We start from the raw sequence: 27,313 nt of genomic DNA on the forward strand, positions 1-27,313 counted from the left end.
GCCAAACCGGTCCCGGCAAAACAGACGATTTTAAAGAATTGTCTCAATCCTCATCCAGAACCCCTGTTCTGTCATTCAGCTCACTTACTACAATTATTGCTATGTCACTTATTCATATTTCAAAGGGGAAAAGTCACTTCATTGAAACTCTTTTCACCTAATTCATTATAACAATAAAAAAACAACTATTTTCAGTTTTTATCTAATTTGATATGTCAACATCTGCTTTGATTTCTATTATTTTTTGTGACTATAAGTCCCCTCTTTGTTTCTTTTGAAAACTTTTCCCCTCTGTCCAACCATTCCATGTTAGAGTTTTTTAGATGGTCATCATTACCCATGTTCCTGTAGTAAATGATCTCTGATTTCTATATCTTCCATTGCCATCTTCATACTCCCAAACTTGTATCCCCAGTCCAGATTTCTTCCCCGTGATTACTGGGGGGTTCTTTTTACATATTGCTTCCTTGTATATGTCTCAAAGAGCCTTCAGAACATCACATGCCCACTGCTTTTTATTTCACTTCTGTTCTTTCTCCACTGTTTTTTGCCACAGTCAAGGGTAACCTTATCAGTTGTTCAACCCATAGTCTTGAATTGTCTCACCAGTTAATCAATCACCAAAGTCTATCTTTTAAACTACCAAAGTGTATTTTGCCCATACCCACTTGTTTTCTTCTTCCTCTGTTCTTGGATCTCTAGTAAATATAAGTGAATAAATTATATCTCTTGAATTATGGCACATTGTCATTACCTTATTTATTCATTTAACTAGTCAATCATTTATTATTGGTAATAATTAAACACTGGTGAACCAACCATTATATTCCATCATTTCTATATTGCATAGAGCACTTTATTCACATATGTTTATATCTATTATTTCTTCTAGACTGTATGCTTAATGAAATTACTTGTAGAAGCTCTGAATAATTCCTAATGTATTCCAAGAAACTAACAGAGTACTTGACTTGAGTAGACATTTCAATATATTTGTTTATTATATGCAAAAATATCAAATGCCAAGTAGAAACCTTATTGTATTGAATTCATTTTGGTGAAAGGAAAAGCAAGTTGTGAACATAAACTCCTTTCTTGCAAGATTTCTTTTTTTATTTTATTTTAAAAATATATATATTTTATTGATTTTTTGCAGAGAGGAAGGGAGAGAGAGAGAGAGTTAGAATCGTCTATGAGAGAGAAACATCGACCAGCTGCCTCTTGCACACCCCTCACTGGGGATGTGCCCGCAACCAATGTACATGCCCTTGACCGCAATCGAACCTGGGACCTTTCAATACGCAGACCAACTCTCTAACACTGAGCCAAACCGGTTTCAGCTCTCACAAAATTTCTTAAAGGGAAAATGTTGGAACTGCAAGTCTGCTGGAGATCATTGGGAAACTCAAATATCAAATGCTGCGGATGTCAAGTACTAACATGGAATCTAAGCTACAAGGGATAAAATCAGAGTCCAGACTTAGAACAAAGATTACATTACAGGAGCTATGAGGCAAAAGAAAACTGAGAACAAGAAGAAAGAAGCATAGCACCATCCATAACATGTATTCAATAACTGCTGTGAACAAAGAATGTGATTTATGTTTGACTAGCCTAAGAGCCAATGAAAGGTTAAGCCAGTGGTGCTCAGCCTTTCTAATGCCGCGACCCTATAATACAGTTCCTCGTGTTGTGGTGAGCCCCAACCAGAAAATTATGTTGCTACTTCATAACTGTAATTTTGCTACTGCTATGAATCATAATGTAAATATCTGTGTTTTCCAATGGTCTTGGGCAACCCTGCTAGCGGTTCTCAACCTGTGGGTTGCAACTCTAATCTTTTTTATTTATTTCTACATAATTTTTTGAACTTATAGAAAATATTTATCTCCGCTATTTTAATGTCCTTGTCTGCAAATTCTAACAGCTTTATTGGTTCTGGTTTGGTTTCAATTTAGTTTATCTCCTCATTATGGATTGTATTTTCCTGATTTCTTTCCATACTAGGTAATATCTTAATTCCAGACATTCTGAATGGAACCTTTCTGTGTGTTTTTTTTAAATATATTTTATTCATTTTTCACAGAGAGGAAGTGAGAGGGATAGAGAGCTAGAAACATCGATGAGAGAGAATTATCAATCAGCTACCTGCTGCACACCCTCCACTGAGAATGTACCGGCAACCAAGGTACATGCCCTTGACCGTAATCGAACCTGGGACCTTTCAGTCCACAGGCCAAGGCTCTATCCACTGAGCCAAACCGGTTTCAGCTGGTTTTTAATTTTTAAAATTTCTTTCTTAAGTTTTAGACTAGGATACTGTTGTAAAAATTTGATATTTTGGGTCTTGCCTTTAAGATTTGTTAAATGGGATCAAAACAGCATTTATTCTAGGGCTAATTATTCCCCACCCCTATGGCAAGACTATTTTGTGTCCTCTACAGAATGCCCCATGATTTGTGACTTTTCCATGTTGGATAAAGAAAACAGTTACTTTTCCTGGTCTTGCCAGGACTAGCCCTGCTTGAGTGCTGGGCATAGTTAACTCTAATATTTTCATCATATTTTCCCCAAGCTCAATATTCAACTGAATACTAAGAGACCACCACCAAGCTCCAGTGTTCCCCTTTCTGTCTTGGCTCCTCCCCCCACCTTCCTTCCTCTTCTCTCATGACACTCATTCCTTGGGACTCTATTACCATGTTCATCTCCTAAATTCCTAGCTTTTTTCCCCCCACTCAGGGTTTCTTCTGATTACCAGATGGTAATCAGAAGAAACCCTGAGTGGGGGGAAAAGGCAGTTAACTAAAGCAGTCATGAGATTCACCTAGTTAGTTTCTCATCTTTCATAGATCACTATTCTTTGTTGCCCAATATGCAGTGTCTTGAAATCATTATTTCAAGACTTTTGTAATAGCGTCTACTTTCATTTTATTTACTCTTGCTTTTATTTTTATTTCCACCCATGACAATAATCATCTTCAATATTGCCACCAAAACAAGATAGATAAAACGCAAAAAATTATGATACTCTTATTTTTAAACTGTTTATTCTCATCATTTGTCTATGATATAAACTTAAAATTCTTTAGCATGAAGTGTAATGCCCTTCTTTATTTAGCTTTGGTTTAGCTCTGAAACAATAACAGAATGAGCAATGACGTTTATTACAATAATGATAAAATACAATAACAACAACAACAACAAAAACCCCCTGAAAGTCTGCCATTTGACAAGGATTAGTGGATGTTTGTTGAAAAAGAAGACATAGTTCCTATTCTTGTTGTATTAAGACAGCAAGTAAGAAGAACAATACATAATTATGAGAAGTATGAGTTACCAGCTTCAAAGTACGAGCTGGCATAGGGCATATTGTCTGGAATAATTAAAAGTTAGAGTTATTTTTTTCAAGTGAAGTGATGTTTAACTGAGACAGTCTGTGTGTGTGTGTGTGTGTGTGTGTGTGTGTGTGTGTGTGTGTGTTAGGTCAGTGAAAAATAGTGTTGGAGATTCAGTAGATACAGAAAGAAGAATGTGCATAAGAGATTTGGCATGCCCAAGAAATGGAAAGAAACCCTTCTTGACTGGATTTTAATGAATGTCCCCTTGGAAGACTGGAAATGCTTCTTTAATTCTCCAGCTTTCGCCACTATCAACACTTAGCATTTATGCCATAAGGAACTATCATGTTTCCATGTCTTTACATTTTGTATGTGCTATTTATTTTGTCTTAAATCCCTTATTTTTTTACCTTTTGGGAGAATACTTTTCATATTTTAGAATACTATTGAAAGATCTTGAAAATAATTTTATAGCTATCCATTCTTGTCTCCTAATTATTGTTTAGAACCATAATTTCCTTTTGTTGATTTGTCTAGAAGATCTATCCAGATGTTTCAGTAGAGTATTAATACAATCACCCTACTGTCATTGTATTGCTGTCAATCTCTCTCTTAAATTCTCTTAAATTCCTCCAGAAGTTTATATACATTATATATATATATATATATATATATATATATATATATATATATATATATATTCCTATATTGGGTGCATATATGTTTACTAGGTTATATCCTCTCACTGTATTGATCCCTTTAGTATTATGTAATCACTTTCATTGTCTCTTGTGATGACCTTCATTTTGAAGTCTAATTTGTCAGATATGAGTTTGCTACTCCACCTTTTTTTTTTTTTTTTTTTTGAATTGCATGGAAAATATTTTTCCATTCCTTCACTTTCTTCCTGTGTAAGTCTTTTGTTCTGAGATGGGTCTCTGTAGAGAGCATATTTATGGGTCATACTTTCTTATCTATTCAGCTCCCCTATGACTTTTGATTGGAACATTTAATCTATTTACATTTAAGGTTATTATTGATAGGTACTTACTTATTGCCATGCTTATTCTTTATGCCTATGTTCTTCTCTTTCTCTCTATTTATTCTTCTTATACCAATCCTTGTAGCATTTCTTGTAGTGCTGAATTTGTGGAATAAACTTCTTTAGTATTTTTTTGTCTGTGAAGCACCTAATTTCACCTTTAATTTTGAATGATAGCCTTGCTGGACAGAGTAGTCTTGGGTTCCATACCTTGCTTTTTATTACTCTGTATACTTCATGCCACTCCCTTTGGGCCTAAGCATTTCTATGAGAAATCAGCAGACAGTTTAATGGAAGCTCCCTTGTAAGTAACTCTCTGTTTCTTTCTTGCTGCCTTTAAATCCTTTATGTCTTTTTTTTGTGCCATTTTTATTATAATATATCTAAGGTGTGGGGTCTTTTTGGGTTTATCTTGATTGGGAGTCTGTGTTTCCTGAACTTGAGTAACTTTTTCCTTTACCAGGGTAGTTAAGATTTCTTTCATTATTTTTTTTTAATCATTATTGTTCAGATTATTACAGTTTTTCTTCTTTTCCCCCTTCCCTAGCTCTCCTCCACCTGGTTCTCATCCAACCTTACACCATGCCCTTACCCTCTACCCACTGTCTTCTTCATATTTATATAATTTTTGTCCAGTTTCTTCCCACCCACCCCCACACCCCTTTTCCCCAGAGGATTGTAAGCTCACTCCCTTTCTATGCCCCTGCTTCTATTATATTCACCAGATTATTTTGTTCATCAGATTTTTTTATTCACTTGTGTTTAGATTCACTTGTTGACAGATATGTACTTGTTGTTCATAATTTTTGTTTTTACCTTTTTCTTCTTCTTCTGCTTCTTAAAGAATACCTTTCAGCATTGCATATAATACTGGTTTGGCGGTAATGAACTCCTTTAGGTTTTGTTTGTTTGTTTATTTGTTTTGTTTTTTTTCTTTTTTATCTTTGAATTTCTTTACCTGACCTTAAATTTGAATGATATCTTTTCTGGGTAGAGTGATCTTGGTTGCAGGTTCTTGCTATTCAACACTTGAATATTTCTTGCAAGTCTCATTTGGCTTGCATAGTTTCTGTTGAGAAATCAACTGACAATCGTATGGGTGCTTCCTTGTAGGTAACTAACTGTTTTTCTCTTGCTGCTTTTAATATTCTCTTTGTCTTTTGCTCTTGCATCTTAATTATGATGTGTCTTAGCGTGGTCCTCTTTGGGTTCCTTTTGTTTTGGTTTCTCCATGCTTCCTGGACTTATAAGTCTATTTCTTTCACCAGGTGGAGTAAGTTTTCTGTCATTATTTCATCAAGTAGGTTTTCAACATCCTGCTCTGTTTTTCTCCTGGAACCCCAATAATTTAGATGTTGGTATGCTTGAAGTTGTTCCAGAGGCTCTTTACACTATTTTCATATTTTTGGATTCTTTTTTTTTTTTTTTTTTTTTTTGCTTTTATGGGTGGGTGTTTTTTGCTTCTTCATATTTCAAATCTTTGACTTAATTCTTGTGATCCTCTAGCCTGCTGTTGGATCTCTGTATATTATTTTTATTTCAGTCAATGTATGCTTAGTTTCTAGTTGGTCCTTTTTCATATCCTCGAGGGTCTCACTAAATTTATCAGCCTTTTCTAGAAAATTCTTGAAAAACCTTATAACTGTGGTTTTAAACTCTATATCCAGTAGTTTGCCTTCCTCCATTTCTTTCAATTGTGACCAGTTTCTTTGTGTCCACATTTTGACTGCTTCCATGAGTTGATAGAGTGGCTTTGTGTACTGGGCATCCTATAGGACCCAGTGACTAAGCCTCCCCAGTTACTTGAGGTGGACACTCTTGGTTATCCCTTAGTGGGCTGTGTGCACAGTCTTGTTGTAGTTAAGCCTTGGCTGTTGTTGCTATCAATGGGAGGAATTGATCTCCAGGCCAATTGGCTGTAAGGACCAGCTGTGTTTGTGATGGGAGAATTGTACTGAAAACACCCTTAGGAGGCAATATTTGCTTCAGTGGGGCTTTGGTGCTAACTAAGTCTGCTCCCTCAGTGTGTCAGACTTATGGATCTGAGGAGTTGTAATCTGGATGGTCCAACTCTGACCCCTGGGTACAATGGCTCTTGGATCTCCAAGGAGGTGCTAATTTAGCCTCAGCCTGAGGCCAGCCAGCAAGAGCTACAGAGAGATCTACAAATCCCTCTTCTTTGCTTGGGTTTTGGAGATGCCCAGATGAGGCCCAGCTATGAAGCAGTGCAAGCTGCTGTGGGGCCTTGGGCCTTCTTTTAGATATTCTGGATCTCTCTGACTCAGCTGCAGTTTGACAGGTAAGTTTAGATTTCAAAGGACCCGGCCATTCATATGCAAAAGCTGCAATTCAGAGCTTGGATGGGATGGAGTCTCAGGACAGAGCAAACACCAATGGCTTTCCATCTGCCCTGCCCTAAGAGGCCTCCAGGACTCGTGTCCCATGGTAGTTGCTGCAAGCACCTCTGAGAGAAAGCAACCCTCAAGTTCTTCCCACTTCCAGACAGTCCAGTTTCTCCCTGTATGAGTCTGGGTCCCCATAGTTTCTCCCAGAACTGGAGTTCAGAGCAGTTGTGAGCTTGTGTCTCCCTCCAGCTTGGAAAAACCAACTGTGTCCTCAGTTGCCAGCCCTTTCCATGCGCATGCCTCTGTACCTCTGCCTTCTGCACCTCCTCTGAGTCTCAGTGTGCTTTTCTCTTTCATTCAAGTTGTAGAATTTCCACTCAGCCAGTCTTCCTGTGGTTCTGGATGATGTCTGTTTTATCTTTGATTTTAATATATTTTATTGATTTTTTACAGAGAGGAAGAGAGAGGGATAGAGACTTAGAAACATGGATGAGAGAGAAACATCAATCAGCTGCCTCTTGCACATCCACTACTGGGGATTTGCACATAACCAAGGTACATGCCCTTGCCCAGAATCAATACTGGACCCTTCAGTCCACAGGCTGAAGCTCTATCCACTGAGGCAAACCGGTTTTGGCTGTTTTGTCTTTTAGTTGTAGTTGTGAAGTTGTTGTGCAAGGTGGCAAGTTCAGGTGTTTACCTATGCTACCATCTTGGTTTTTCTCGTGTCATTATTTTTTCAAAAAGGTTCTCTACTCTTTGCTTTGATCCTTTTCCTTATGGTACCCATATGATTTGGATGTTTCATGTTGCCCCAAAGCTCTCTAAAACTATCCTCCTGCTTTTTAAATTTTTTCTAATTGCTGCTCTTATTTGGTGTGTTGTTGTTGTTGTTGTTGTTGTTGTTTTTCTATCTTGTCTTCTAAATTGCTGATTCGTCCTCCTCTTTGTCTACTCTGCTGTTAATTCCTTCCAGGGTATTCTTTATTTTTGTGATATCATTATTTACTTATGATTGACTCTTATTCATGATTTTTTTTTCATGCTTGTGAAGTTCTCACTAAGTTCCTTGTAGTTCACATTAAGTTGTTTATCATTTTCACTAAAATGTTTGAGCATCCTTATAACCATTACTTTGAACTGTATATCTGAAAATTTTCTTCCCTGTATTTCATTTAGTTCCTTTTCTGGCAATTCATCCTTTTCTTTAATTGGAGAATTGTTTCTTTGTCACCCCATTTTAATGGGTCTGGTCTTGCAGAGTGCAGGGTTAGGTGTGCCTGGTCCTGGCAGCAGGTCGGTGAATCCATGGAGTGTCAGGTGTTGGCGGGGTCTGGTCTTCCATGGGCACCAGGTCAGGTCTGCATGCTTCCAAGGAGCAGTTCCAGACGTGCCAGGACTTGGTGCTGGTGGTGGTCTGCATGGTCCCAACAATAGGGCCAGTTGCCAGGTGTGCCAGGCCAGGCACACTGGGTGGCAGTGGCAGGTCCATGCATCAAGAGCATCAGATCACATGGAGGCAGGCATGCCATGTCAAGGCAGTGGGGCCAGTTGTTTGGAGGAGCCAGATCCAGCTCGCTGGGTTTGTATGGCAGGTCCATACATTCAGGTGGGCCATGTCCTCAGGAGCCCCTCTTAAGTATCCACTTGAGTATGAACTACAATTAGCCCAAATCACTGCCCCTTGCCTCCAAGCTGGGCTGACCTTGCAAAATCCCTGAGAGATGAGCATGTTCCCTCTTTTCAACCTTTGCCAGGATTGATGATTTCCCTGACTACTCCAGGAACCCAACAATGTCTGATAAGGCCAGTGATTAGCATGTTTTCCCCTTAGTAAGCAGGGAGCAATCACTCCAGTTGGGCTCACTTGCAAATTGGAGATGACAGAGGAAATATTTAGTGAACTTCAAGTGTAGTAACAGAAATGGTTCAATCTCTGAAGTCTTTGACAGGATACAGTTGATCTTTGAAGAACATAGAATTAAACTGGATAGGTCCTGTGATATGCATATTTTTTTTTGAGTCAATACAACCTGCCCTTCCCATCAGTAGTTTTATAGCTGAGCTTTCACATCCACCATTTTTGCTTCTAATATATTAGTCTAAAACAGTGATTTTTCTTTCTTTTTTCTTTTTTTAAATATATTTCATTGATTTTCTAAAGAGAGGAAGGGAGAGATAGAGAGTTAGAAACATCGATGAGAGAAAGTCATCGATCAGCTGCCTCTTGCACACCCCCTACTGGGGATATGCCCACAACCAAGGTACATGTCCTTGACCAGAATCGAACTCGGGACCCTTCAGTGCCCAAGCTGATGCTCTATCCATTGAGCCAAACCGGTCCCGGCTAAAACAGTGATTTTTCAACTGGATATGCTGCAAGAATTTTTAAAACATGGCAATACATGACTGTTTAGCCTGGGACACTGACCTCTTTTTTTGTTTTGTTTTGTTTTACTTGCTTTGTATGTTGTCAGCTGTTCCTCCTCTCTGAGCCTAAGATGACCCTAGTAGACTTCAAGTTTATGCCTAACACCTCCATACTGGTAGAATTAAAAGAAGTCCACAGAAGCTTTTTATTTTTGATGTAGCTCCATTTGTTTATTTTCACTTCAGTTTCCACTGCCCTAAGAGCTGTATCAGTGAAGATATTGCTTTGGCATATGTCTGAGATGTTGTTACCTGTGGATTCCTCAAATTCCTTTATGGTTTCCCATCGTACTTTTAAGTCCTTTAGCCATTTTGAATTTATTTTGTGTATGGTGTAAGTTGGTGGTCTAGTTTTTTTGTGTGTAGTTTCTTAGTTTTGTTTTTCTTTTTTTTTTTTTTTTGCATGTATCTGTCCAATTTTCCCAACACTATTTCATAGCAACACAAGATACCATGGCTAAGATTTGGGAACAGCCTAAGGGCCCATCAGCAGATGAGTAGATTAAAAAAAAAAAACTGTGGTAGGTCTACTCAATGAAATCCCATGTAGCAGCAGCAAAAAAAAAAAGGAATTCTAATAATTTGCAACAGCATGGATGGACCTGGAGAGCATTATGCTAAGCAAAATAAGCCAGTCAGAGAAAGATAAATATTACATGATCTGACTCATTTATGACATATAATGAAAAATATAAACTGATTAACAAAAACAGAGACAGAGAAGCATCAATCAAACTGTTAAACTTCAGAGGGAAGGAAGGGGATGGTGGGGGTGAGGAGAATATATCAACTAAAGGACTTGTGTGCATGCATATTAGCCTAAACAATGGACACAGACACCAGTGAGTTGACAGTGTGAGTGTGTTTGGGGGTGGGAGGGAGGCAACAATAGAGGGATAAGGACACATATGTAACACTTTAATCAATAAAGAAAAAGAAGGAGTGCACAATGAGACCGGGGACTCATGGGTGTTCACAGCTTTTCTCCCATGTTGCAACACACTTGGAAGAAGGCAGCCTGGTTCTCTTTTTCTCCCTTGAGACTTTGTCTCTCTTCTCCTCTCCAAAGGTGCCAACCTCAAGCCTCCAAGGTCAGGGGCACTGACCTCTTTTCCCTTACATTGTCAAGTAAGAAAATGACAACAGCCAATACAACAACAGCCACCTGGTATGAATGAATCAAAATTATACTTATTCTTTTTATCAAAAGGGAGGGAAATAAAATATTGCTTTTGATGTGGTACAGAATTTTAGTAATCAGTTAATGTGCGCTATAAGATAAAAAAAAAATATTGAAAATTACTAGTCTAAACCAAAGTGCGGAAATTTGAAATATTTGATTCAATAACATTAGATGAGGTAATATTTTCCCTTCAATTTTTGTAAATGTATAGTGAAGCTTTTTTGAATTTCCTTTGGTTGTTTTATGCCCTGTATTAAAGCAAATATGAGTATAAAAAACAATTTTTCTTTTTTTGTTTATTTTTTTGGGGTCATGCCCATTATATTTTATTTTTCTACTTTTTACTTTTTTATTTTTTTAAAATATATTTTACTGATATTTCACAGAGAGGAAGAAAGAGGGATAGAGAGTTAGAAACATCGATGAGAGAGAATCATCGATCAGCTGCCTCCTGCACACCCCTCACTGGAGATGTGCCCGCAACCAAGGTACATGCCCTTGCCCGGAATCGAACCCGGGACCCTTCAGTCCGCAGGCCTACGCTCTATCCACTGAGCCAAACCGGTCCCGGCTATTTTTCTACTTTTTAAAATGTATCTTTATTGATGAAAATAATAGAGATGTACATCCCTCCTCCCCCCACTCCCACCTTTCACTTCTTTTCTGCTAACAGCTTTCAATGGTTGGCTCCACTCCTCACCCTTTTAATGATTTCCCTTTTTGGGCTGACTCCGCCTCCATTATGCAGCCCTCTGTGTTTTTGTGGAAGCGAGATGAATTTTAGAATTCTTAGTGGTCTTCCTCTTTCACAGAACGTTTCTAGGGAAAAATACAAGAAGATTTAGAACTCATAAGGCTGGAATGGACAAACTCAGAATGGTGTCACTTGAAAGCTCTGCATCTCCTGGTAAAGCTTCTTATTTATTCTACTTGTTTCTTTCTTTCATGGAATATAACATTATTCTAATATTCAATTGGTCTGATTTAATAGTGATTGGTATAAGGAATTGGAAAAAGGGTACATGCTCATAAGGCACCACTTTTTTCCCAAGAATCCTAAATTTTTAAAAAAATATATATACTTTATTGATTATTTTACAGAGAGAAGGGGGAGAGATAGAAGGTTATAAACAACGAGAGAGAAACATCCATAAGGTGCCTCTTGCACACACCCTACTGGGGATGTGCCCACAATCAAGGTACATGCCCTTGGCCAGAATTGAAACTGGGGCCCTTTGGTGGGCAGGCCAATGCTCCACCCACTGAGCCAAACCAGTTAGGGCAGATCCTAAATTTAAGACATGCAATAGGATTCCATTTGCCATCAGTTTTGAAAAATTGCTGAGGAGAAATTAAGTAAAGAACTGAAATTAATTGAACTGCATCAAGTATGAAGATATTAATTGTTACAGAAGATAGAACATGTAGGAATGGATATTAATTGGAGGTTGATTACCTTGAAGAAATTTAGACTAGCACCCTTATTGAAACCTAGTTCATGATTTAAATGGATGTGTTAAACTCACTTTGAATTTTTATTTTATAATTTTTTTAATTGAAGCATAATGGGTTACATGAAAGCGCAAATCCTGCCTGCAAAGTGCAGTGACGTACCATTAAGTGCTCCAGTGTGGTTAGGACAACATTTTTACGTTTAAATTAGTTTTAGGTTAATGTAGAAAGAAGAAATCAAAGTGCTGGCAGCTTTAAAGAGCATTTTATGCTACATCTGGAGATAAGACCCAGGATTTTGGTTTTTCTGATAACAACATTGTTACTTGATTCCATCCATGTATTGTTCGCCTACTATTTAGCAGGCACTGTGCCGGGTACCAGTGACAATATGGTGAACCTGATAGAAATAGTCTATGTCCTCATGGAACTTACCGTCTCACAATGTGGGTCAGGTAGGCTTGGAGAGGGAAACATTAGTTGAATTGTGCTCTGTGCCTTCAGGGAGCATTGCCCACTTCTAAATTTCATTAATGCTTCTCACGTTTTCCAGGTTTTAAGGCTGCACTTGCTATATGTTTCCATCCCGAATTTTTGCCTAGGTTGCCTATAGACATGAACATTTTCAAAGCAATTTCACTGAGACTATAGGACCCTGGGTATGATTTTTTTTTTTTCTGCCTGTCTTGCCATTTAGAATGAACGGTTTTCTGTCTCTGTGTGACCTTCTTTGTTTATCTCAAAGCTCTGAAGCCATCGGCCTTGTCCAAAGTCTCTCTGAGGGAAGACTATACTTGTGCCCTCTTTCTTTTTTTCTCAGACTTTAGAAGATGTTTTATCCACTTGACTCCCTTCATTATTGCTGTGGTTTCAGTTCTTAGTGCCTGTTTGATCACTGGTTCTCTTGGTGAGTACTTTGTCAAATCTACTTGTCCCCTAAGCCCACTCTGGAAAAAAAAAATCATTGGAAAGCAAAAAATCCTCCTGAAAACCTATAGTTTCAAAGGATCAGCTATTAAATGCACAAAATAAGAACCTAACCAAAAAAAATCACAAAATTATAACACAGTTCTGCCAATTTAAGAAAATAAAATCAACTCTCACGGAGGAAAACAATACAGTTTACTTTAAGTTTTGAAATAATGTCTAGCTAAAAAATAGGGAACAATACAGTGCGCACACCTCATGTTTATTGGAATAAAAACATGTTGGAACACTTAAATAAATTCAAATGCTAACACTTATTTAAAACTGTATTGATGGAGGCAAAATATATACACCAGGGGTTACTGTGTTAACTAAGATAATCAGGAGGAGGTAGCTGCAGCACTTGGAAGGAGTGTAAGGAAGAGGGGATTAACTTTATAATAGAAGATAACAGAAAAATACCTCCCTTTCAACTTCCATTTAAATAAATACATTTCTGTCAGATTTCAACCAGTATTTTTTAAATGTATAGTATTTTACATATACATGAAATAGGTGTAAAATTCCTTATAACTGGTCTTTTCATCCTCACCATCAGCCTTCTTTCTCTTGATCTTGGGATGTTGGAGAAACTTGTGTAGCTTAACCTTTTAAAATATTGCACAGTCTTACTTGTCAGTATACTCTCCATGAAGATTATATAAATTGACATTGTAAAGAATATCAGCCATAAAAGAAAGATATTACATCATATTGTGTTAGTTAGCTTCACTGATTTATGCCATTGTTCAATTTGAAGCCTGTGGTACCAATATTTGTGTTTGAATTCCTGAGAAATTGCATTTTCCTATTGTACCATGGATAGATAGGTCCAGGAATGTTCCTCAGACCTGGATTTGGAAAATAAATAGGTAATCTACAGCATAATAATTTTCTACTTGCTCTTTGGATCTTGACCAATTGCTGCCTTTATCCATTGTTGCAGGAGAAGCAGATAAGGAGCTGAGACTGGCTGGGGGTGAAAACAAGTGCTCTGGGAGAGTGGAGGTGAAAGTCCAGGAGGAGTGGGGAACCGTGTGTAATAATGGCTGGGACATGGATGAGGTCTCTGTGATTTGTAATCAGTTAGGATGTCCAACTGACATCAAAACCACTGTGTGGACTAATTCCAGTGAAGGCTCTGGACGCATTTGGATGAATCATCTTTCTTGTCGAGGGAATGAATCAGCTATCTGGAATTGCAAACATGATGGATGGGGAAAACATAGTAACTGCATTCACAAACAGGATGCTGGAGTAACATGCTCAGGTAGGACCTGCATAAGGCAAACTCTGGACATGAAATGCTTTGTGTGGGGCGGAAATAGGTAGATGGTTTAAAAACAAAGAGAAGCTCGCTTTTTTTAAGCAATCAAATCTAAGTATAAAATTACCAAATCCATTGCTAAAAAAAACAAAAGCACATAACAATGCCCAAAGTAAAAAGTAAATCTAAAGAGATTCTGAATTCTTCTATCAATGAGTAAGTGATTGGCTTCAAGTTTATATTCATATTCCTACTATACTTACTATTTCTACATTTTAAAAAAAATCTTGTCTAAAGTAATTTCTTGTCCCCGTTTTCAGTGGCATGAAGCTTTCATATTTTGACCCAGAAATTATTACCATTTTGTCCACTAACTGGTAATCAACTTACTGAATAAATCAATAAATATTCTTAGAGCTAATCCTTCTTTATAGAGGAAGAATTAATTTATCACAAAGTATAACTGTTTCTGCCAGTATACAGTGTTATTCATTTAATTTATGTGATGGTCTTCATTTATAAAACATGTAAGTAGATAACTCAGAAAATCACGTGACAGACTTTCCTGCTGACAAGTCCTGAGGTCAAGTTTATGACCCAGTGTCACATTCCTGGGCTTCTCATCCCTCCTTGCTCACTTTATGCAGCCCTCGCAGCTCCCAGCCTCTTTCTTACAGACCATCTCCTCTATAGGACTGATTTTAGAAAGAAGAAATTTCCCTTCACCCAGGCAATGTGGGGTAATGGGAGCAACACAGGCAGGCTAGTATGTAGAAAAAAGCTGGACTAAATTCCACCTCAGCCCTCAAAAATACTATTATTTTGAGCAAGTTATTAAATCTTTCTGAACTTCAGTTCCTGGGGACTCAATGGTAGAATACTTTAAAAAATTATTGATACAGTATGGTATGTAATAGGTGATAAAAACCAAAAGTTAGCACCCAGCCAGTGTGGTGCCAGTGGTTGAGGATCAACCCATAAACAAAGAGGTCACTGGTTCGAGTCCCAGTCAGGGCACATGTCGGGTTTAATACTCAGTAGGGGGATACTAGAGGCATCTCATTGATATTTCTATCTCTCTTTTCCCTTTCCCTTACTCTCTCTCTCTCTCTTTCTCCCTCTCTCTCTCTCTCTCTCTCTCTCTCTCTCTCTCTCTCTCTCTAATCAATAAAAATATTTTTGAAAATTAAAATAATTAAATTAGTTCTTCATGGCTCAGTGCTGCTCATTAGCTTGTTAACTGAGCCTCTTCTCTTTCTCCCTCCTCCCCTTCTCCCCATTTCTTTTCCATCACTTCCTCTTCCCTCCTCTCCTCTTCCTCCTCCTACTTGTCTTTCTTGTTAATCATGTTCAGTGAAAACCAATAGTACCATGTACATCAAACATCTACAACAAAGTTAAAAGTCATAATAAATCTTGCCAAACTCTCATCATAATTATTGCTGTCCCTAAAGTTGACTTTTTTAAGCTAAGAAACAGCAGGTAGTAAATTTAACTCTTGTTTTCTTTCTTTTTCTTTTTTATACCTCAGGATGGAATTACTTCAACTTCTTTTTGCAATTTTACACATCTAATGCTCCAATAGGAATGCATAGCCACTCCATTTACTAGTTTCAGAATCTGCATTTCTGTGATTCTCCACCTTGATTATGCTCTATCCTCAGGGTCTCTGCCTCTTGGGAGATTCTTATTATAATCACATGCACGGGGTAAATATAGCATAACAGTAAGGAGAATGGACTCTGGTGATACATTGCTTTTTCCCCTCCCTCATCCTAGGTATTTGATTCTCTACCAATTATTTAACCTTAGTTTGCTTATCTGTAAAGTAGGGATGGTGGTAATAGCACATGATGATTAAAGTTGTGAAGAATAAGAAGAGATCATAGCTGATACACTTGGAACCGCATATGCATATTTTGATTGTGAGCTTTAGTATTCTTAGTTGTTCATAATTTAAAAATCTTGATAAGTGTAGGTCTTTGCCTGGAGTTTAGAGCTTTTAAAGTTGAATTGCTTTTTTCAAAAGTGGTTCCTAAACATTTTGTTCAAAAACAAATAGTTTTTGTCCTTCATGTTTCCCAAAATTTCATCTCAAATTTCCTTTTCTTGGGTTTTGTCCTCATAGACAAACTAATGGAAAGGAGATTGTTCTTAATAGAGAAAATTTTCTTAATAAAAGAACTGTTTTTCCCCCTAAAAGTGGTATCAGAAGCTTTAGGGATGAAAAACAAACAAACAGTAAAACCACTTTTGGTTTAAACAGAAAACTGGTAAGAAATGAATTGTTTTAATTGATTTCCCCCTCAATCTTATATAATAACAGTATAATATGCAAATTGTCCTCTTGTTTGGATGTTCAACCCCGGGACAGGGCCAGTTGGCGAACTTAGGGAAGAGAGGCCCCAACCAGCAGCTGGCAGCCACTAGGGACCCTCATTGTGCATGAATTTTGTGCACTGAGCCTATAATGTTTCATAATTTGGCATACAACAGTGTGTTCTTGAAAATGATTATGCATTTTACTTTTTTGTTTTCTCCTATTTCCTAATTTCAAAATCAACTAAAGCTCATTATTCATGCTCTGAATTGTTTATAATAAATAAATATTAAAATAAAGATTTTAAATGTTCAACAAATTACAAGTTAGTCATTTTAACTATTTTGTTGTAAGACCAATTTTATTTTTTCTATTTTTTTGAAAAATAAATACTTTGAGACTCAATTTTACCTATTTCTACATAAAAGAATATTTACTCTGTTCTAGTAAAAGAAGGAAACAAAATAAAACAGAAAATAAATTTAATCTGTAAAACATTTTTCTTGGCAAGTAGATACAGATAAATGTCCTCATTTTTAGTTTGTTTTTAAAAGATTAAATATTCTACTATGTGAAGATGAGCGGTATTCACAATGAGGCACTATTTTAAAGAAAGCATGAAATCCTAAGTGTCCTGAGGAACCTAATTTCCTAAAATTACTTCTGAATGAATATCACTTTGAACTCTGGTCTTTTCTTCATTCTAGACGGGTCCGATTTGGAGTTGCGGCTGGTGAATGGAGGACACAGATGTGCAGGAAGAATAGAGGTCAAATTCCAAGGACAGTGGGGAACAGTGTGTGTTTACGGATTCAACACAGAGCAGGTTTCTGTGGTTTGTAAACAACTTGAATGTGGAAGTGCTGTCGGTTACTTTGATTCAGCTAATTTTGGAGAAGGTTCTGGACCAATCTGGTTGCATAATCTTGTGTGCCAAGGAAATGAGTCAGCTCTCTGGCACTGCAAGCACTGGGAATGGGGAAAGTCTGTTTGCCCTCATGCTAAAGATGCTGGAGTGATTTGCTTTGGTAAGGACTGTTCTGGGTTTGTTCTGTTCTCAAAAGAGGACAAAAGGGGGCGGGGGGATGGCATGGGTAAGAAACTTAAAAGTCTGAACTCTTACTGCATGTCTTTTTATTTTTACCTAATTTAAGATTCCTGTTCTAAAACTTGTTGAGTTTTTACAGTAATAGAAATTAAGATAGATTAGGAGGGAGAATAAATAGTGAAATTGAGATTCAAGTAATGAGGATTGAAGGAGTTGCTTAAGAATAGTTCAAACAGAAAAGAAAAAAAAAGCAAGAAAGAAAAAGAAGAAATGGCTTAACTAGCAAGTTTTGCTTTCTATATGAGTTTAAAATCAAATCACCATCTCCATCCTTCTTATCATTCTCTAACTACAAAAGTCCCCTCTTTAGCCACACTGACCTATACTTTTCCAAACTATTATTTTAAATTTACAGAATCAAGTGGTTAAACAAAATTGTTGGTTTCCTATTAAAATCTCACTTATGCTATTACTCTGGTATGAATAGGATGAGCAGGAACTGTGTCTGTCTACAGAATTCCATGTTCCATACTTGATCAGGGGAGGGAGCTATGGATTTTTATATGCAGGGATGACATTCTCCCCTTTTCACTTGAGTCCTTAGTTTGAAGAAGATCTTCTATGCCATGAACCCCAAGGAGCATTTAGGAAAATACAGTTAGAGTAAAAATATCTCTGTATTTATCAGCTATTTGGGGGTGAGAAGGGTTGGGGATGAAGGAAATTCATTTCAAACTTATTTTTAAGGAATAAAACACTGACTCTGAAAACTGGAAATTTCAGGAAGTATATGACTGACTCCAAGCACTTAAGCAATGCAATCAGGGTTCTGACTCATTTTATTTTTTGAATTGGCTTTTTTTCTCCCTGTTGAACAGCAGACCTTCTGTAGTCTGAACCACAGAGAATGGGATTTCTACATAAACTATGAATTTTGTTAGTTGAAGAAAATGAAAGGGAATGGGGGATGGGTGGGAACAAACACTATCTTTACCTCCCATTTTCTTTTACCTATCAAAATGTCCCCCATCAGCACATTTTCCCTCAATGTTTTATACATGCTGAGGAGTCATAGGAAACAGTGTTGTGGCAACAAAAACTTAAACTGCCAGAGGAGAAGAAAAACCAACTTATTTATTATAGAATATTACTCAGAATCCAGTTCTGTTCTTTGAGGAATATTGTTTGGGAGAAGGTGAAAACAATAAAGGTTAAGTTCCTTTTCTCTTTGCTTTGCTTTACTTTTAAACTAAGGAACTGGTCACAAAAAAGGGTCAGGCAGATATTAACTAGGTAGTGTGGACAGGTAATGTAACCAGAGGCAAAAAATGAGTGTTGAGTGTTGAGGCAAACTAGAGTGTGTGGGTACCATCTAAACCAGTGGTTCCCAACCTCTTTTGGCCATGCCCCACCTAAGCATCTCTAAAATCCTGACGCCTCTCCCCTTCCCCCTCCGCCCCATCTTAAACAATTCTTATTATTCAAAACGTGAACTCCTATTCACATGGAGGAAGCCTAAAGGGACATTAATTTTGTCTAAACAAGCTTCCAAATAGCATGGCATTCATGAAAGAGAAAAGCAAAGGAACGAAAGGACAGTTGAAGTACCAAGGAAGAAATTGTTAAAAATAATAATATGAAGTGATCTGAAAAAATAGTAAACAAAGTTTCAAAACATATAACAAAGAACTGAAATGCATAAATAGATCACAATATAAATTTTTATACTGTATATAAAGTCCCTGGTACCATAAGAAATACAAAAAACTCACTGTTAATAACTCATTTTCTGCCCAAACCGGTTTGTTTCAGTGGATAGAGCATCAGCCTGCAGACTGAAAGGTCCAGGGTTCAATTCCCATTAAGGGCATGTACCTTAGTTACAGGCACATGCCCAGTACAGGATGTGCAAGAGGTAGCTGATTGATGATTCTCTCCCATCAATGTTTCTAACTCTCTATTCCTGTCGGTAAAAAAATCAAAAAAATATGTATTTTTAAAAATAATAATAATAAAATAACTCATTTTCAAATTGCCCCCCTGAGGGACATGTGCCCCATAATGGGAACCACTGATCCAAACACATGCAAATGCATATTTATTTTTAAAAAAAAAACAACAGAAAAACGAAAACAACAACAACAACAAAACACTTTCCACAAAAACTCTGGTGGCGAAAAAGCATATCACTAGGTAAAATTTAGATCCTGGAATTCCTGTTATGGAGTTATAGTGCATGTTCTCTATACTCAAAAGTCCTCTATACACAATGCACTCCATCTGTCTTTAATAATTTTTGTTTTTGTTTTTCTTAACACTTTCTTTATGTGCATTCATGTTGTATTTTATTTATTTTTAAAATACATTTTATATTCAATATTATTTTGTATTAGTTTCAGGTCATCTTTAGGAATGTTTAATCAAAGTATATCATTGTTTTCTTTATCTCTATTTATATCTTCCTTTTCCTGAACTCATCTCAGATACAGCTATTTACAGTCCCCTTAACATTTTGTTTCTTTTTAAATTTATTTTTCTATTACAGACACACAATATTATGTTAGTTTCAGGTGTACATTGTAGTGGTTAGACATTTAAACAACATATGAAGTAATCAACGTAATCAATCTGGTACCCATCTGCCACCCTACATAGTTATTACAATATTATTAACTTTATTCCTTATCTAGTATTATATATTCCTGTGACTGTTTTTATAACTTCCAATGTGTACTTCTTAATTCTTTTTAGCTTTTTCAACTATCCCCCAAACTCATCTGACAATTATCAATTTGTTCTCTATATCTATGAGCTTGTTTATGTTTTGTTTTGTTTGTTTGTTTTTGATTCCACATATAAGTGAAATAATATATTTGTCTTTCTATTTCTGACTTATTAATTTAAATATATCTTTAAGACCACCCATGTTGTTGCAAATGGTAAGATTTCATTCTTTTTTATTCCTGAGTAATATTCCACTGTATATATGTACAACATCTTCTTTATGTAGTCATCTAATCAATGGATACCAAAGTTTCTATTACACCTTGGCTACTGACAATAATGTTGCAATGAACATAGGGGTGCATGTATCTTTTCAAATTAATCTTTTGGGGTTTTTGAGAGAGTAGCCAGAAGTGAAATTGCTGGGTCATATGGTAGTTAATTTTTAGTGGTTGTACAATCCCACCAACAATGCACCAGGGTTCCCTTCTCCCAACATCCTCTCCAACATTGGTTTGTGTATTAGCCATTCTGACAGGTATGAAGTGATATCTCATCGTGGCTTTGATTTACATTTCCAGAAGGATTAATGATTTGAGCATCCTTTCAATTTGGATGCTTTCTTTTGTTAGCTTCACATGTTTGTATGTGCTTTCAGTTTTCTTCTTGTAATTGATTTCTAGTTTCATACCCTTGTGGTTGGACAAGATGCTTGATATGACTTCAATATTCTTAAATTTATTGAGACTTGTTTTGTAACCTAACATGCTCTATTCTGAATAATATTTCATGTGCACTTGAAAAGAATATATATACTGCTGCTTTGGGAGGAAATGTACTAAAAGTATCAACTAAGTCCACCTTTTTTAATGTGTCATATAAGGCTTTTGTTTTTCTTGTTGATTTTCTGTCTGGAAGATCTATCTATTGATGTCAGAGTGTTTTGTATTAGTATAGATCCCTACTAATATTGTATTAGTGTAGATCCCTGCCTTTAGGTCTGCCAACATTTGCTTTGCATACGTAGGTGCTCCTACATTGGGTGCAGAGATACTTACAAGAGATATTATCCTCTTGTTGGATTGATTCCATTACCATTTTTGAAATGCCCTTCGTTGTTGCCATAGCCTTTGTTTTAAAATCTATTTGGTCTGATATCCGTGTTTTGTTCTGTTTTCATTCATTTCCATTTGCATAAAATATCTTTTTCCATCCCTTTACTCTCAGTGTATGTGTCTTTCAATCTAAAGTTGGTCTCTTGTAGACAGCATATATATGGGTCTTGTTTTCATATTCACTTAACCACTCTATGACTTTTAGACCATATACATTTAAAATAATTATATATAAGTATGTAATTATTGACATTTTATTAATGGTTTTCTAATTGTTTTTATACTTCTCAGTTTCTTCTTCTCTTGTTGGCTTCTCTTTTATATTGATGACTTTCTGTAGTGTTATGTTTAGATTCCTTTCTCTTTATGTTTTTGTACATTTCTCATGCATTTGGGGGTTTTGATTTGCCATTTGCTTCACATACATTAAGCAATGTTTATAACAGTCTATTTTAAGTTAATGATTACTTTATTTCAAACACATTCTAAAATCACTACCATTTTTATTCACCCATCCACGTTTTTGTTTTTGTCATTATTTTTTACTCCTTTAATGTGTGTGTGTGTGTGTGTGTGTGTGTGTGTGTGTGTTTGAGAGTCATCGTTTTTGTTTTTATTATTGTAAAAACAGTATGTGTGTTACTTCTACACCCTTTTGGTGAGACTCATGTGTATGCCAAGGTCATTTTCCACTTGTGTCTCTCTTGGGAACTCTTGGTAGAACCTAGAAAGGGATCTGTTCCTTGGTTTCCACTTGTGTTGGGTTCAGAAGAAGCTATGCTGCAAACTGAAATCAGCTGTCACTTGTGCCAAGCCTGTGTCCCCTTAGTTGAGGCTACATTACAGGCCCAGACTGGCTATCACTTATGCCAGGCTTGGGCTGCCTGACCGGAGTTACAATGCAAGATGAGAACACAGATCACTTGTGCGTAGCTTGGGGACACGTAGAAAAATGAGGCAAGCTGCTGCTTGTTTGGGGTTATAGAAATTGAAGGAAAGTCTGAGTGGGAGCCAAGGCAGGCCACTTGTATGGAGGAGCCACTAAAAGAGGCTCAAGCCAGAGGAGTGAGTTGAGTGGGGCAGGGTCTCAGGGAACCACCAGGGCTCAGAATGGTGTTAGCCAGATTAATGAAGAGCACAGATTTGTGCCCACCTACAACTGGCTGGCAGGGTGGGAAGAGAGGTCAACAAAGGAATGTCCATTTCCAGACAGTGTTGCCCCAACCCCTGTCACTCCAACTATCATCCTAAAGGTAGTTGGTTTAGTTTCTCCTCATAGGTCCCTGGAACTTACCAAGATGCATACCCTGTCCTGGATCTTGGAGTGAGTGACATTGTGTGTGACTGAGATTGTGAACAAGTGAATCTGTGCACTGGCCCTATCTGACCTGCAGTGCCTCTTTCTCTAGCAGCTCATTATCATTCTTGGACGCAATACCCACTGGTTTTCACAGCCAAATGTTAGGGGGACTCTTCTTCCCAGCATTGATGGGGAGCACAGAGTGGGGCTCGGACCTTTTGTTCCTCAGCATACCTCTGCAGCCAAAATACCCCACTGGATTCTTACTTGCCATACTGTGAATGTGGTACCTGCCCATCCCCTGTCTCCACTCCTCTTACCAGCCTTCACAGGCTTCTTCTTTATATCCTTAGTTATAGGACTTCTGTTCAGCTAGTCTTCGGGTATTTTTCAATGATGATTGTTCTCTAATTTAGTCATAATTTTTATGTGCAAATGAGCACAGTGTTTACCTACTCCATCAGAAGTCTCTTACTGTTTCCTTATTACTGACTTATTTTGTGTCCTTCTTACAGATGGAGCAGATCTGGGCCTGAGAGTGGTTGATGGAGTCAATAAATGTTCAGGAAGATTAGAAATGAAATTGAATGGAGAATGGGGGACAGTGTGTGATGGTCGCTGGGATACTGATGATGCCGCTGTGGCATGTAAGCAGCTTGAATGCCCAACTGCCATCACTGGCATTGGCCGATCTAACGCCAGTGAGGGAACTGGACCCATTTGGCTCGACAGTGTTGACTGCCAAGGACATGAATCTGCTATTTGGCAGTGCAGACACAGACAATTGGGAGAGAAATACTGCAATCATCAAGATGATGCTGGTGTCATATGTTCTGGTAAGTTAAAATAAAACAAAAACAAAGAAGGAAGGACCTGTATTCTTTAGGATTAAGAATAGGTTTGAGAGCCAAAACCAGTTTGGTTCAGTGGACAGAGCATCGGTCTGCAGACGGAAGGGTCCCAGGTTCGATTATAGTCAAGGCTCGGTGTGGGGTATACAAGAGGCAGCTGGTCAATGTTTCTAGCTCTCTAGGCCTCTCCCTTCTTCTCTGTAAGAAAATCAATAAAGCACGTATTTTAAAAACAAGGATATGTTTGAGAGATAGAAATATCTAATAATTTCTTTGTTGGTAATTCTTTTACAGTTGTGATAAAATTTTCATATTTTCTTTTGTTGACTAGTTTGAAGGGCTGTCTGGTGCAATTTTCTGTAGTAATTATTCTGATTGCTATTGAGTTCTAAATCTACCTGGAGTTCTGGGACAAAAAATAATATAAATTTTAAATATTTTTAAAGTATCTGTCTTGTTCATATTTTTCTGCCATTGATAGTTTTTATTAACCTTTGAAATTATCATCCTGTTTCTAACCTAACTTATGATATATGCTGGCTGTGAGAAAAGCCCTAAGATGGTAAGCCTTAATTTTGAGTCCCTCAGTATCTGGAAAGGAGCAAGAATTTTTAAAATCCTTTGGAAGTTAACTTGCACATATACTTATAACCTAAATTTATGTTTCTTTTGCAGATGGATCAGATCTGGAACTGAGACTTACAGGAGGAGGCAGCCGCTGTGCTGGTACAGTGGAGGTGGAAATTCAAAAACTAGTAGGGAAAGTGCATGTCAGAAACTGGGGGATGAAAGGAGTTAATGTGGTTTGCAGACAGTTGGGATGTGGATCTGCACTCAAAGTATCCTATCAAAGTTATTCCAAAATTAAGCCAACAAACATGTGGCTTATTTTAATGCGCTGTATAGGAAATGAAACTTCTATTTGGGACTGCAAGGATTGGCAGTGGGGTGCACTTAACTCTGATCACTATAAAGAAGCCAAAGTTACCTGCTCAGGTAAGACTTTTTTTTTTTTTTTTTTTTTTTAATCCTCATTCTGAGTATATTTTTTTTCATTGAGAGAGAGTGAAGGGAGGGAGGGGGAGAAAGAAACATTGATGTGAGTCACATTGATTGCTTGCGTTCTGCAAATGTCCTGACTGGGGCCAGGAAGCAAACCCATGACCCTTTGGTTTACAGGCCAGTGTTCTAACCACTGACCACACCGGCCAGAGCGGCTCAGATAACACTTTCAATCAGTTTTTTAAGCAGTTTAATTTGAGGTAGGAAAAATGTGTTTCAGTAGAGTGAAAACTTTGTGAAGATGAACAAAAGCTTGAAAATCCATGCTATGCCCAAGAATCTTTAGGGTGGGGCATCAGGTATGATTGATAGAGTAATTGATATTAAGGCTTTTAAGGTAACATTGTACAGTATTTAAGGTATGCTAACTTATTAGTGTTTATCAGTTCTCCTCATTTTAATAGATGGGTGATGTTGGGGAGTCTACCAAAGCTCCCTGTGCTGCAATTTCCTCAAAAGAAAAATGGTGGTAACCAAACACCCACTGCACAGGAATTACACATCAACTAATGGATAAATGGTTATGATGATTAGTAGTAGTGTTAGTATTATCTGTCTTCACTGATGGACTGAAGTCTGTGATTTTAAAACCACACAAATTCCTGAAAACATCGCAGGTGCTTAATAATATTTGTAGAAATGATAAATTATTGTATGAATAGTAAAGAAATATTTAATTACCTTAAAGACAAAAAAGTGAAAATAGCTTAAACTGGTTTGGCTCAGTGGATAGAATATCAGTCTGCTGACTGAAGGGTCTCAGGTTCACTTCCAGTCAAGGGCATGTTGTGGCCACATGCCCAGTAGGGTTTGTGCAAGAGGCAGCTGATCGATGGTTCTCTCTCATCGATATTTCTAACTCTCTATCCCTTTCTTTCCTCTCTGTAAAAAATCAATGAAATATTTTTTAAAATTGAAAATAATTAAAATGTAATTAATATATTTGTGATTGTGTCATAGAATTTTTAGAAAGAGGATTTTGGAAACTATTGCAAAGGACTATCTGATATATGTAGACAAGTTAATTAAAGCAATAACAAATATTGTGCAGAAGAAATATGCCAGAAAACTGACAGAGATTGGTGACTTTCCACATGTGCAGTGTAACATGAGGGTCAAGATTCCAGGCTTTAGAATATACTGCATAACTTCAAATTCCAGTCTTAGATAACTCGCTGTATGAACTTAGCAAAATACTACAACTCCCTATGTTTCATTTTTCTTATCTGTCAAATTGGAATGATATTAAAAATTTCCCCTAAGAAAATTATAGGGATGAAGTAATGTTTGTAACATACTTAGTAAGATACCATATATAATAGGCGCTCACTTAGTATTCACTACTCTCATTATTACTGTATTTATGGTGGATAAAGAAGTGGTTCAGTTTCAGGTGATTCTAATTTGGCCTAGATATCATTTTTGGGAAAAGAACATAGTGGGCTTGTCAATAGATAACTCGTCCAATTTTGAACACACAAAATTACATATGTCCAAGTAGGTATGTTGATGAATATATATTTAAAGAGAAAAGTATAAATGAAAGCATTTATTGGCAGTTAAGAGAAGATGTCCTTTGATAAGATGGGAAAGTTGAGGCTAGGACCTTCAGTCAAGGAATTCATGAAATATTCTTTCAGGCAGGAAGGAGGAGAAAGTAGTATCTTGTATATCAAATGCAATATAGCAAAGAAAAATGGGGGTCTGATGTTCATTTTAAAAACAGGAAGCATACTGAAAAACTTTCCAAAGCCATTTGAAAAGTGTGGGGCAGACCCCAGATGGCAGTAGGTGGAGGATTGAGTACAGGGTTAAAAGATAGAGTGAATACACATTATATGTCGTCTCCAATATTATGAACAATGTAAAAATAAAAATACAGAAAGGCTGGCTACAAGAGGAAAAGTTTCAGAATTCTCTCAAATGAATTGGTGCAATGAGGAATGGGGAAGACTAGAATTTGCTATGCCCAATTCTAGGCAAAGAAGCCAAGAGGACCCAGTGTGGAAAAATCACTAAACCCCCTGAATTTCCATTCTCACTTTCACTCCAGTCCTTACTTCCATCATAGGAAAACCAATCTTGGAATTATGTTCTTTCTCACTGAAATATTATATTTCAGCCCACAGGGAACCCAGACTGGTTGGAGGAGACATTCCCTGCTCTGGTCGTGTTGAAGTTAAATATGGTGACAAATGGGGCACTGTTTGTGACTCTGACTTCTCTCTGGACTCTGCCAATGTGCTGTGCAGGGAGTTGCAATGTGGCACCATTGTTTCTATCCTGGGAGGAGCTTACTTTGGAGAAGGAAATGGACAGATTTGGGCTGAAGAATTCCAGTGTGAGGGGCATGAGTCCCATCTTTCACTCTGCCCACTAGCACCCCGCACAAATGGGACTTGCAGTCACAGCAGAGACATTGGAGTAGTCTGCTCAAGTAAGACTCTGAGAACATGTTCAGTTTGTTCCCTTGCTTTGAAGACAGTATGCCTAGGTATCCAGAGACATATTTTTAAAGCCCTGTTTCCTACCAGGGTACACAGAAATGCGGCTGGTGAATGGCAAGTCGCCATGTGAAGGAAGAGTGGAACTCAATGTTCTAGGGACCTGGGGATCCCTCTGCAACTCTCACTGGGATATGGAAGATGCCCACGTTTTGTGCCAGCAGCTTAAGTGTGGAATTGCCCTTTCTACCCCAGAAAGAGCACATTTTGGGAAAGGAAACGGTCAGGTCTGGAGGCACGAGTTTCACTGCACTGGAACTGAGCAACACATGGGAGATTGTCCTGTAACTGCTCTGGGTGCATCACTATGTTCTGCAGAGCAAATGGCCTCTGTAATCTGCTCAGGTAAGAGGATCGAGGGCA

General features: G+C 37.4%; 1 protein-coding gene across 1 annotated transcript in view; it reads left to right on the forward strand.

The window, feature by feature from the left end:
- The window catches only part of LOC311619772 (uncharacterized protein), a 101,987-nt gene that overhangs the window by 67,794 nt on the left and 6,880 nt on the right, over nt 1-27,313 (forward strand). The window contains 8 exon segments of the mRNA XM_084878294.1: nt 11,126-11,248; nt 12,614-12,700; nt 13,706-14,029; nt 17,054-17,374; nt 23,049-23,369; nt 24,060-24,380; nt 26,569-26,883; nt 26,981-27,295. Coding sequence (XP_084734420.1) covers nt 11,126-11,248; nt 12,614-12,700; nt 13,706-14,029; nt 17,054-17,374; nt 23,049-23,369; nt 24,060-24,380; nt 26,569-26,883; nt 26,981-27,295 — 2,127 coding nt within the window.

Source organism: Pipistrellus hanaki, assembly GCF_964339955.1.
Source record: "Pipistrellus hanaki genome assembly, chromosome: 3".
Taxonomy (NCBI): Eukaryota; Metazoa; Chordata; class Mammalia; order Chiroptera; family Vespertilionidae; genus Pipistrellus; species Pipistrellus hanaki.